Genomic DNA, 12,405 nt, shown 5'->3' with positions numbered 1-12,405 from the left:
AGCTAGTGCAGCAAAGGGAAAAAGAGAAAAAAACAAGGTGTAGTAGATTCAAACTCATCAAATCTTTCATTAGTTTTTGGGGTGAAATATTTGCATAAGCAAATGGATGAAAATGAGATAAAAAGTTCAGATCTTACATCGTGTAGAGTATGAATCATAGTACAACAAATCCAAATTAGGTACACTTTCATTTTGTCCGGATTTACATAGAAAGGGAGAATAATAAAATCATATACCTATGTTTGATAGGTTGTGTGACAGTGTTTCCATTGGCTAGCCATGGTCCTCCACTTGTTCCCATGAAAGAGTGAAAGTGAACAAGGATATAAAATTAAGATAATAATTTCGACCCTTTAATTCTAATCTTTTTTTCTCATAAATCTAAGGGGGTATTCTTATTTTGGATTTTGAGAGGGGCAAATTGGTCAATGAGATTTTGGTTCCTATTAATGAAGAATCATATGTTTTCTTTTCAGATAAATGTAGAGAACAGGGAAAGTTTATTTAATTTCCTGGGTATCACTTACCTGAGTAATTGATACTCATCTCATAGGGGTAAATAACTTTCCCACATAGGGGGGAAAGTTTCCAACACTTGAATGAGACAAAAATGCTCCTAAATGATCATTTCCTTTTTTTACTTGGAAAATAAAAAAACATGGGTAAATACACTTACCTGGGTAAGTGTTTTCCAGGAAAAATGTACCCAAGTAATTGCATTTACTCGGGAAAGTAACTTACCAAAAAAGAACGAAACCTAAATGCAATTCAGGTGGTAAAGGGTGAGGGATAAACCTAAAAAGAAAATACTAAGGCCCTGTTCACTTTTCGACAAGTTACTTACCTGAGTAAATGCAATTACCTAGGTAAGTTTTTCTTGAGAAACATTTACCCGGGTAAGTGCATTTACCAATGTTCTTTTATTTCTGAGATAAATAATGTAATGATCATTTTAGTCATAAAAATCCATTATTAAAGGGGGCATTTTTGTCTCATTCAAATGTTAGCAACCTTTCTCCTAGGTGAGAAAGTTATTTACCCACTTGGTTAAGTGATACCTAAAAAAATAAACTTCAGTAACCCCCGCATTAATCTGAAAAAATAAACATGGGATTTTTAGTGGATGGAAACCAAAATCCCATTCACCAATTTTCCCTCTCTCAAAATCCAAAAAAAGAAGCCACCGAAGAGAGATCACATAGAAAAAATAAGGTAGAATAACATTTTTTTCTTCTTTAATGTTGGTGAAGTGGCTTTAGCCCCATAGGGGGGGTCAGGTGCTATACACTAGACCTAATCAGTGTGATTGGTATGTCAGATTGTTAGTGATAGGATACAGGGACCACCAAGGCACCATGCATAGTAAGGTTCAAAGAATGGGGGTTAGGGGAGGGGGATGAGCTATCCCCAGCTGAAACCTAGGTGAAAGCCTATCTTAATGCGCTTTAACGTAGGCCTCCTTGATACAAGGGATGTCTTCCAACAAAACTTGCTATCGTTAAAATTGCATGATCAAGAAAATGGCAAAGGTTAATGACGTACCCAGTCTACCACTCCTATAACCCAATAGTCGAGACCAAATAATTGAAATAAGTTTTTCTTTTGAAGTTATTCACTTCCCATACTTTAATTAGTTCCTCCTAATAGGAAATAACTAGGGATGCAAGGGGATTGGATTGGATTTAAATTAGGGTATATCAAAATCTGATCTTATATATAGTACAAACATTTGATTTGAAGATTTGATTGGATCATATAAACATAAATTTGAATTCTATTCCATTAATAATTGGATATCTGAATATAATCTGATCCGATTTAATTTATTAAAATTTAAAAAATATAACAATTTATATAAAGGAAATACAAACCTATGGCAGGTATTTTCTTTAACTATTTTCATCACATATATACATGTGTTCTTATAAAAAATAAATAATACAAAAAATGCAATATAAACATATTAATCAACGTTTTAAAAACTGACCCGAAGGTCGAATCGTTTTTGTCTTCGAATCATGAGTCACTGGTTCAATGGTCCAGATCAAATGGGTCAGACTGTTCCACATGTGTGTATGTGTGTATAAACACATTTTTTAGATAAATAATATAATTATATTTTACATAAAATATATTATTTTATTTTTAATTTATATTTTATAATTCAGTTTTTAACTTTTATTTGTAAAAAATCTTAAAAATTGCAAATTAAGATCAAAAACGATTTTTTTTTTCAAGAATAGCGGGATAAGGGACTTAGGGACCTACCATCCTAGATGCATAGATCTTGAAAAATTGCCCACAATTAAAAAAAAAAAGCAATAGAACATTTATGGACTCCATGAATTTGCATATAGATGGATGAACGATCCAACTTCCTACCCTCCTAGGTCAAACGATTTTTTATCATATCAATAAATTTGACCAATTCTTGGATTTTAGTATTACACTGATTTTTTATCATATCAATAATTTTGGGAACACTGGTTTTTGTTTTAACATCTGAAATCCAATCAAATTGGAGAAAACTTTTCGCTCCTGTTAAATTGTAGGTACTATCAACATTTCACGGTGGATTTAAAGCCAACTCATTTAGCATTGGAAAATTTTGACAAAAACAAGAGGCGTGGATTCATCATCCACCGTTAAAAGTGATTGTACATACAATTTAATAGGACCGAAAGTTTTCTCATCCGATTGCTTTCAACCTGATCCTCGAAGGCCACTAACCAAAAATAGTATGAAGTTCCAATATCATCAACAGTAGAGCAGCCCTAGTTAACCGATTCATGTCAAAGAAGTGGAATGTCATAAACATAGTGTTGTTGGTTCCGAAAATGATCATCAATCCCAGATATTTGAAGCAATGCCTGTCCTGAATTTCTGCACCAAACCTTTAATTACTGTTCAGTTAATTAATCTTCACAGTTATTTCAACAAGAACAAAAAGGTTCAGAAGCAACTCTGCAGGCAACAAGGCAAAAAGGATCCATTCCCATTGTTATACGTGCAAAGACGCTCATCAAGGATGTGATGGAGAGTGAAGACAATGCCTTGCTACCTACGAAATATTCTTTATCTGGGACCTCCTTAAACTAAATGAGCTCTTGTTGTTCGACCATAAATGAGTCTGCAGATCCCTCCAGATTTCAGAGGCAGAGCAGAAAGAAAGAGCGACTTTCCCACTAAGTTATGGATGCTTTTGTAAGCAAAGTAGGAAGCTATTACATGGGTTACTTGTCTCTCATACATAAAACAATATGACAGTGTTCCCTCGATAGGAGCAGAGTGGGCATCGGTAGGCCCCTCGGCCATTTCCCGAACTGAATCATATCTTCGATGCTCACGGCAAAATGGGCACTTCACCCTAGCCCGGCCGGTGCTGTCTTCAACTGATGATCAACATGAATTAATTGCTTCGTGTCGGTGAGAGCTTGCTGATGAGAATACAGAACCATGGAAAATTGTCTTTGTTTTTATGATCCCTCCATGGTTACATTCTGTGTAAAGCAGCAAATTACCAGACCCAAGTACCCATTATCTCTCTCTCTCTCTCTCTCTCTCAGTCTCAGACCTGAGCAAGCCTCCTCCACCCAAGTATCCATAGAGACAAATCATCACTCACCCACCGACACAAACTCGGCCAAACTGCCATAGCCCAGATTCAGATAAACCCATTCCAGCTTTTGGCGTTTTAGTCTTTGGAGCTTAGCCTTTTAACTTGTTCTGGAACGGTGATCCTTTCATGCATAAACCATGGATAAAACCCATTAAGTTTCATTATCACAAGTACTCAAACCCTCCCAAACATGAGAGGCTTTACACTAAAATGCTAACTGTGAACAACGCGTGCTCTCCACTCTGTGTCCATGGACTGACCCACACACTCGAAATAGCTCCCACTCCGCCACTCTAAATTCAAGAATTTTTTCAGACACCAACCAGTCCCTCGTGGGAAGGTAGCGGTTCATTTTCACCCAAAAGAAGCATCCGACAACAAAACGTGTAGCAAGCAACCCAATGGAGATCATACGTGGTACCCCATGACAGGGCCCATCTGATGGTATGCCTTGTCTTATCCATGAGAGGCCCCATGTGCCGATTGATGAAAACCCATCTCTACCGTACATTGAGCATACACGCTACCCCAACCGTACAATTGAAATGCCTGGGATGATCTTATCTACTCAATAAACCTTACCCCATGCAACCCGTTTGTGGGAAGTGGGAAGGGAACTAATCAATTAGATAGTTTTCATGCATCAGCTTTCTGCTTCGTACGCTATATCACATTATCATCGTCTTCAGGTCTCTTGCCAAATTTGTGTTTCACTGCAATTTCCAGTAGCTGCGGACTCTGCTCATGTAGATCATTCATGCTATCTACGATGAGGAGTTCGGATTCATATTCAAAGCTTCAAACATGGCATGTTTTAATATAAAACAAACCTAGCTACTAGTTAATTAAACCCATCCGAGTATCCTAATAATCAGAGAAAGAAAGACTAGACTACAGCTCAAGTGATCTAGCAAAATTTTTTATGATTGAACGGCCAGGATCATGTTTACAGTGGAACCAAATCGTCTAGTTGTGAGATGGAGCCCCGAGGCTTGACAGCCTCTCCCAACCTCCCTAACCCCCTTCATGTCTGTGCTCACTGCACAGGCACTCAGCTATATATACAGAATCCTTGAGCCCTACTCTCGTCATGTTTACAGTAGACCCAAATGGAGTACATAGAGAGATGGAGCCCTGACTCCTGAGATGAGACTTTTCAGCCTCTTCCTTCGTATCTGTTCGCAGCTATGGCAGAAGCCCTGAGCCTGCTACCGTCTATCTCATGCAACTCATGATGAACTTAACCGTAACATGAATGAAATCACTATATATTACGAATCTTAGCTTGGGATCCTCACTGATTCACTGCAAATATGAGAGCTCAGAGAAAAGGAATGATAGCTAATAATTAACATGATAGGTTGACATCTCTAGAGGAGTAACTAGCTTTCGTCGTTCAGCAGCTTTGATTACATCTAATGAGAATCAGAAAAGAACCAAGGACATTCTTTGACAGCTAAAAGAGTCCAAGACATTCAGAAGATGAACTCATGAACATACATATCCGTCATATATCAGATCATCTTATACTTAGAAGATAATAATTACCCTAGAAAAAGGAAAGTCTTCTAAATAACAGTAGTAGAGAGAGAGAGATTGATCAGTAAGTCCACATGCAATCGAGCTCGGTGGCCCCCAAAGGCATCCGGCTTGTCTCCATCTTCTGAGGCTCAGATTCCGGCCAGTTTCTCGCCGAACTGCACCCGCCCAGGTCGTTGTTATGGTTCTGGGAGCCAGATATCGCTGTCATCGGCGAAATAGACGAGAAGAACGGCAGTTGAGGATTCTCCTGCAAAGACCTTAAGCTCGGAAAGGCCGAGAGTCCTACGTTCCTTCCGAACCGGGCGGTTAAGTCAGCGGCGTTCATGATGGAAGCCGGTGAGGACAAGTGGTACTGTGGTTGTTGATTGAAATTTGTGGCCGCGGCGGCGGCAGCAGCTGCTGCAGCTACGGTGGAGAAACAGGACACGTGCTCCCTTACGCTCTCGCTGTCGTATGAGCAGCTCTCGCGGTCAGTGACGCCGGTAGTTGCAGTGTAGGAAGACGAATCGAGCAGCGGGGGAAGAGAGGTCGAGGACGGAGACCCAACTTCGGTGTAGGGGTTAACGCCACAGGCAACACGGTTCTTCTTCCCTCCACTAGTACCACCGTTGCCGCCACCACCGCCAGTCTTCTGAAACACCCGAGAGATCACCCACTCGTCCTACGTTCACGGGATGCGGTATGAGTTAACAGAATGTTGAAAGCAGAAAACGGATAAAAGACCAAAGCGTTAAAAACCAAAATCATCACAAAAGCAAGCTTAAAAGCAGGAAATTATCCATCCAAACTGTTAAGTTTGGTTGAAAAACTTGACTGAAAATGTCCTGGCAGAATCGATCACAAGAGCCATGGTTGCATTCCAGTGGGCTGAAACCAACTGGAAAACCTACCACTGTCAGAATTAAGACCACAAGAGAGGTGTAACAGATCTAACGAAGTAGAATCTGAGTGCAACCTCCTTCAACGAAAAAACTAACTGTAACACGTACCAGACTCAGAATTAATGAAAGTACAACCACCCAAAGTTAATCAGATAGTTTCTATAGCATCCTCAAGCCACAAAGTTATCAAACAAGTAAATCACAATCACATAAAATGAACACTGAAACAGGCAAGGAACGAATCCTAAGGGGTGAAGATAGAGATCAAGGGATTCAAACCTTGGAGCTTCTGGACAGGTAATGGTAGGCAAACTTCCCTTCAAGGCGATATTCGTGCATGACCCAGTTGCTTTTCTCCCCCTTTGGAGCTCTTCCCCGGTAGAACACCAGAGTTTTCTTCATTCCCACAAGTGCACACATTCGAGAGCTGTAGATCTCCCTGTCCTTGCCGGTGGCTTTCCAGTACCCAGCTTCAGTAGCTCTATTTGTTCGAAGCCCAGTAGGATACTTTCGGTCTCTCAGGCTGAAGAAGTACCACTCCTTCTCTCCCATCTTCGCTTTCTCTGCAACATTTATTTTTCAGTGCCAACGTTAGGGGTATATAAAGCCAAAAGCTTGATGGGTTTCAGGAAAAAAAATTGCATATACCAGGAAGTTCCCATGGCTCGCATTTGTTGAGGTCAACTTCAGTAATGGCTCTGCCCGTAAAGCTGCTGTCAAGGACCTTCCTAACTAGGTAATATGTTATGAGCTCTTCGTCTGTCGGGTGGAAACGGAAGCCAGGCGGCAAATGCGCGTTGCTGTTGTCCAAAGTGTGGTAGCTATCCATTTAACCCTAGTTGCAGAACCAAGCTGAACTGCTTAAGCTACTGAGTGGAAGGCAGAGAATTGAATTAACTTTTCTAAGAATTCCGAGGATGGGACTTAAGCTTCCAGAGATAGTTGAAAGGAACAGAAAAATCAAGAAAATAGGATACAAGACTTCAAAACTTCCATGGATCGTAAGTGCAGAGCAGAAGAAACGTAAGCACGAGAAGAACAAAGGCCTTCACTATAGCGTACCCATTAAAATCTAGAACGAATAACAGAAGTACGAACAAGAGAAACAAATTTGAACCAAAACCCAGGTGCAAAAGCACGAGCTAACGAGAGCTCAGCGCTTCACTGCATGATCGGGGGAGTGAGCCGCCTATAGAGATAGAGGAGAAGAGCTGAGATGGTGGCTGTCTCCTTGCTTTGCGAGGTGTTGCGACGAGGGTGCGCTTCAGGAGTGTTATATGGGTTTCATACGGATTTGATGAATTGAGTGGCAGGAGGAAGGCGAAATAATAAGGTATGATCTGGTTGGAAAATCTGCGTTTTCTGCTCTGTACTCGTCTGCTTTCTGTGCTTCTGCTGCTGCAGCTGCAGCCCTTATCATATCCATCTCTGGAGAGAGAGAGAAGGGTTTGATGGAGGGGGGGGGGGTGGTTCTGGCTTTGAGTATGCGTGCGTGCGTGAGGAAGTGTGCAGGTATTTCTCTGTCAGTGAAGAAAGCGAAAGCGAGAACAGAAAGTAGTTTAGAGAGAGAGAGAGAAAAAGAGAGACAGACGACGAGTTGAGGAGGAGGAGAAGGATTTGTTCGTGAATCGATAAGGCTGCTTCATATCTCATCCGTCAGGCACACAGTACCAGATTAAATAATCGAATCGACAGAGACAAGGTAAATCCACGGCCCTCTCCTTTCTCTCTCTGCCACTCTCACACTGTATTTTGTTCTCATTTTCCTCTCTTTACAAGCTCAAATAAGAGATTTATGCTGCTTTACAGAGTCTAAAATCTGGTTCTTTTGTCATTTTTATTCATAAAACTCTATTAACAGGAGTAATTAGACAATAAAATGATCAACTGTTAACCATTTTACAATCAGATTGATGTGTAGTTCTTAGATCGATGGGCAGATGACTCCAAGTGTTTATTATCACTGATCTTCAACAGTTCTGATCATGGGAGGGAGATCTGATTCGCTGATTGCTCCCCATAGATAAATTATTATATATCAAAATCATAAATTAATGAAACCATCAACTCAACTTTATTCTTTGAATGATGGACTATAGAAGAGTCAAGAAAATAAATTGGAAAGAGAAAGAAAAATCTGAACAACCGTGAACCTTAGTACTTCATCTCAGAAACAAACAGCCTATATTATGCATTTTGTTGTATTCAGAAATCAAATTTAAACAAGTAATCGAATCCTTAATTATTTTTCTCAGAATAATTAATTATTATTTAATTTTCCCTTATAATTAAATTAATGGGTTTCTTCCAAATTAAAGAGAAAATTATGAAGAGTCAAGCTGCGCTTCCTCTCAAAGGCCAGCCATCAAAAATTAGTTAAATTTTTCTATTTCTTTTCTGTCCCCTTGTCCTAAGAAAAAATGATTTATATTTCCACTCATACATGCATCCATCCATCCATCTATCACCCCCGTCCATCCATCCATCACCATCAAAGGATTGACGTTCCCAGATTTTGACGCGTCATTGCTCGGATTTTGAGATGCAACGATGCAGCTTTACATCAAATCATCTCGTCAATCTGCATGCTGCCACTCCTCTCTCTCTCCATTATCATCTCTCCTCTCCTCTCTGTTTCCTGCATTTACAAATTATACAATCTACGTTTTAATAATAAGTAGACGAAAATAGCATCTGTCAACTTTCCCGTTTCAAGGTGTTAGCTAGGTGTCAAGCTTCTTCCAAGTAAAACCAAAATATCGCCCCCATGATCTTCTCCCAAGTAAAAACTTTGGCTTCATGCAACGCCTCTCTTTTTCACCTGCAGCGGCAGCAGTCGCCGGACTGGTCCGGTCAGACCGGCCAGATCCGTTCAGGTGCAGAGGATGGAAACGTTCGAGTTGCGGTTCAGCAGTTGAAGCGTCCGATTCTTTTGGTTTTGGGTTTGGCGAACCGGAGTATGGTTGACCTGGAACAGAAATCAAAAGGCAAAAAAAGCTTTTCGTTTTCATATCCTGAGAGAAAGAAAAATGTTTGTTAATGGAATTCTGAGAGGGGGAGAGAGCTCGGCAACCGAGAGATCTCGCAGGGATCGCGCGTGACGACAATCTGAAGTCACCCGCCGCCCTCCTACAGTGCTTTGTATTGCGAGACTTCCCGACCTTCCTTCCTCCTGCTTTCCCGACTGTGTTCCGTGCTCGTATTGGTATCCTCACCTCAGCCTCATCGTATAAAGCTCCCCCCCCTGACCCCCTGCTCTACACTCGTAAAAGTGAATCCTCTGTAGTAGGCCACTAGATTGGAATTTTTCTTTCCAAACACTTAAATAAACCAGGAAGAATCGTTCGTCCACCTGTATTACCAATTCAAATCAATGAAAAGACAACAGTGCCCCTGTTAAATACAACCAAGAGTATAAAGTATTTTATAGCCTAGGTAACTGTTTGATGCTGGCGGAAATGACTGAGTTGAATGACTTGTTGTTTTGTCTTTTTGTGGTAAATTATGATAAATCACTATTCTGTCTTCACCAATCGATTACTTGTTCGTCAAAAGACAGTGAGTATAGAACTGCCATTTCACTCAATAAAAAAAAAAAAAAAAAAAAAATCTAGAGCCGTCATGGTTATAAGTCCAATTATAATGGGGACATAAAATTTCATTGTCTGTTTGGTTTGCGGGAATAGGATATGGAATTGGAATTGGAATAGCTCATTTTGATTGAGAAAAAAATGGGATTTTGATTTTCGTTCAATCATTCGCGGTGGGATGGAATTTCCATTAGATAAACATTTTAATTATGTTGCGGTTTGTGGAATCAATTATGAATCTACGATGCTTCAAATCTCCAATGGGGCCTGTATTGAGGGTTTTTTTTTTGAGAAAAAGGCTTAAAGTCTCGGTAGACTCTTCTTTTATAATTTTTTTTTTCAAGAATTCCGGTACAGATGACTAGGTACAACCTGAATAACAAGACAAGTCAAACTTAGCTAAGGAATAAGCCGCCTTATTCTTGGAATTACTGATGGTGATTTGACCTGATCCTTTTGGACGGTGACACGTGGACATGATTAAGCACAACTAACAACTTAGCACAACAGCTTGACTGCGACTAAGTAACGGGCCTGTAGGACAGCTCGCTACGTCATAACTCGCCATAGGGTGAGCTTGCTACAGTGCGAGCTCGAGGACCCCCGATGTACTGAAAGGGAATACGCCAAGACAAAGTTTATTTCAGCTCGCGGGCTAGGATAACTAGCTCGCTCCAATACTTAGGCATAAAAACTGCCCCAAAATCAACCTTAAGAGGAATCACCTCGAAGTATCCCTAAGAGCTCGCTATAAGGCAACTTGTTGCGGGATAGCTCGCTACAAGACAACTCGCTACTAAGCAATGCGATGTTATCAGGAAGCTTCTATCTGACAAGACTGTACCCGTCAGCATGCACCACGTCTCCTGACCGACGGCGCAGTCCCTGCCAGCCCGACAAGACTGCGCCCACGTTTCTCGACAGATGGTGGCGTATCTGTCTTTTCGGGACATGTCACTCATCCGATTGGGTAGAACTCTGCAATGGTCACCTGCGCAGGCCTGGCAGATAACGACTTTGACAGAGGTCCAGTGGCATTTACGCCCGATTTGACAAGAACGCTCATATATAAGAGCCCCCTAGTTGAAGGGAAGGGCTCTCTCTCGAATACTTGAATATCTCAAACTTTCTCTCGAGCTCAGTGATCTAGCGCGACCTACACTCTTTACTGCTTTCTCCAGCGTTCTAACTTAAGCATCGGAGTATTCCCACTGGGCAAGTCCCCCAGGAATCCTTCACCATCTTCTTCTCAGGTACCGTCTGCCACCAGTGAGGAGCCAGTCAGCTGCCAGTTAGGAGTGCCCAAATTGTGCAACATCAGTTGGCGTCGTCTGTGGGAAACACTTCAAAAAAGCCTTCCTCTAAGTTTCTACATTTTCCCTTCGAGAACTTAGGATTCATGGCCTCCTCCAGCAACGCCGGGCGTGGTGCCAACCAGAACGCTTCTGGAGACCAACCCTAGCTTCCCATTGTCTGTATCGGACAGTTCATTGTTCCCCTCTCTGTAGACGGGATCCCTAGCCTGAACGTGCCTTTCACAGTGGCACCCGTGAATGCTCCACTCCCTTTCACGGTTAGAGCGACCTTTGCTGAACCTTCGATTGTGCCCCCAGTGACCAACCAGAATCAATTGGAAGACCTACTGCAGTGCATGCGAGCCATGCAACGTCAAATGCAACAATTCCAGCAATTCCAACTCTACCAGCAACAAGTGCTGCATCAGGTCTCTCAGTACCAGTATCAGCAGCAGTTCCCTTCCTTGCCTTAGGCCCAGTAGCCACTTCCCCTAGGCATCCAACCTCGAAGCAAGCCAAGTCCTCTCGCCGGAGCGAACGACCTCGCCGGGGAGAAGCCTCTCAGGCCCAGTAGCCCAGTAGCCATTACCCACAAAGAGTTCAAGTGGCACGTGGTCGTCAATCAGCCCAAGACCGTGACCGAGTTTCTCAAGCTCGCAGATTAGTTTATTGGGATGGAGGAAGAGATCAACCAGAAGGGCGAGCAGGCCCTCGAGAAAAGGAAAAGGGAACCAGAGCCCCCAACTCAGGGTGACAGCAAGAAGAAGAAGGACCAAGCTCGGGGGGCAAAGCCAAATCAGCATTTCCGAGCTCCAGCAGTAGAAAGGGACAACACACCCCTCAACACGAAGCGGGCCGAGATCCTCATGGCGATCAAGGACGCCCCGTATGTGAAGTGGCCACCTCGGCTGAAGGCAAACCCTAATGTTAGAAATAAAAATTTGTATTGTAGTTTTCATAAAGACCACAGTCACAGCACCGAGAATTGTAAAAACCTCCATGACGAGATAGAGGAGCTCATTCGCCGCGAGTATCTGAGAAATTTTGTACAAAATAATAATAATAAAGCAGGTCGACATGGGGAGCAGAGTAGAGACACTCCCGAGTCTAGCAGGTAGGCAGAACAGCCGCAAAAGCAGCCCCCCGAAGAGAAACCAGTTCGGGGGACCATCCACGTGATAGTCGGAGGATCGATTGTGGCGGGCTGCACCTCAGCCGCAGCTCGGACATCAGCTCGCGAGGGTGCCAGGGAGGAACAAAACCCCCTGAAGCAGCCAAGGATGGAAGATCAATGACTTTGAAGTCAAGTGTGTCCTCGTCGACTCAGGCAGCTCAACAAACATCTTCTTCAAAGCAGCCTTCGACCAACTTCAACTTCAACTCCAAGAGAGCGACTTGAAGCCCGCGAACACCCCCTGGTAGGCTTCAGCGAAGAGGAAGTTAGGCCCCTGGGAAGGATCATAGTACTTGTGGAAGTC

The 12,405-nt window shown here is 42.3% G+C and overlaps 1 protein-coding gene across 1 annotated transcript; it reads right to left on the bottom strand.

Moving 5' to 3' along the window:
- Positions 1 to 4,992: 4,992 nt before the first annotated feature.
- LOC104608163 (protein CUP-SHAPED COTYLEDON 2-like) lies at positions 4,993 to 7,797 on the bottom strand. The gene is made up of 3 exons (XM_010274056.3): positions 6,691 to 7,797; positions 6,322 to 6,605; positions 4,993 to 5,822 (listed from the first exon to the last, which is right to left on the bottom strand). The coding sequence occupies exons 1-3, from the start codon at positions 6,869 to 6,871 to the stop codon at positions 5,220 to 5,222; spliced, it is 1,068 nt and encodes a 355-aa protein (XP_010272358.1). The 5' UTR covers positions 6,872 to 7,797; the 3' UTR covers positions 4,993 to 5,219.
- Positions 7,798 to 12,405: the final 4,608 nt, after the last annotated feature.

This window comes from Nelumbo nucifera, chromosome 1 (assembly GCF_055504915.1).
Source record: "Nelumbo nucifera cultivar China Antique chromosome 1, China Antique-T2T, whole genome shotgun sequence".
NCBI classification, from domain to species: Eukaryota; Viridiplantae; Streptophyta; class Magnoliopsida; order Proteales; family Nelumbonaceae; genus Nelumbo; species Nelumbo nucifera.
This window is presented reverse-complemented; position numbering and strand designations above follow the sequence as displayed.

Bases quoted from the DNA above. Each gene is read 5' to 3' on its own strand.
- LOC104608163 (XM_010274056.3), bottom strand. From the start codon at position 6,871: ATGGATAGCTACCACACTTTGGACAACAGCAACGCGCATTTGCCGCCT. The intron at 6,606-6,690 runs GTATATGCAATT...TAAATGTTGCAG, and splicing joins CGAGCCATGGGAACTTCCTG to AGAAAGCGAAGATGGGAGAG. The intron at 5,823-6,321 runs GTTTGAATCCCT...CCGTGAACGTAG, and splicing joins ACCTGTCCAGAAGCTCCAAG to GACGAGTGGGTGATCTCTCG.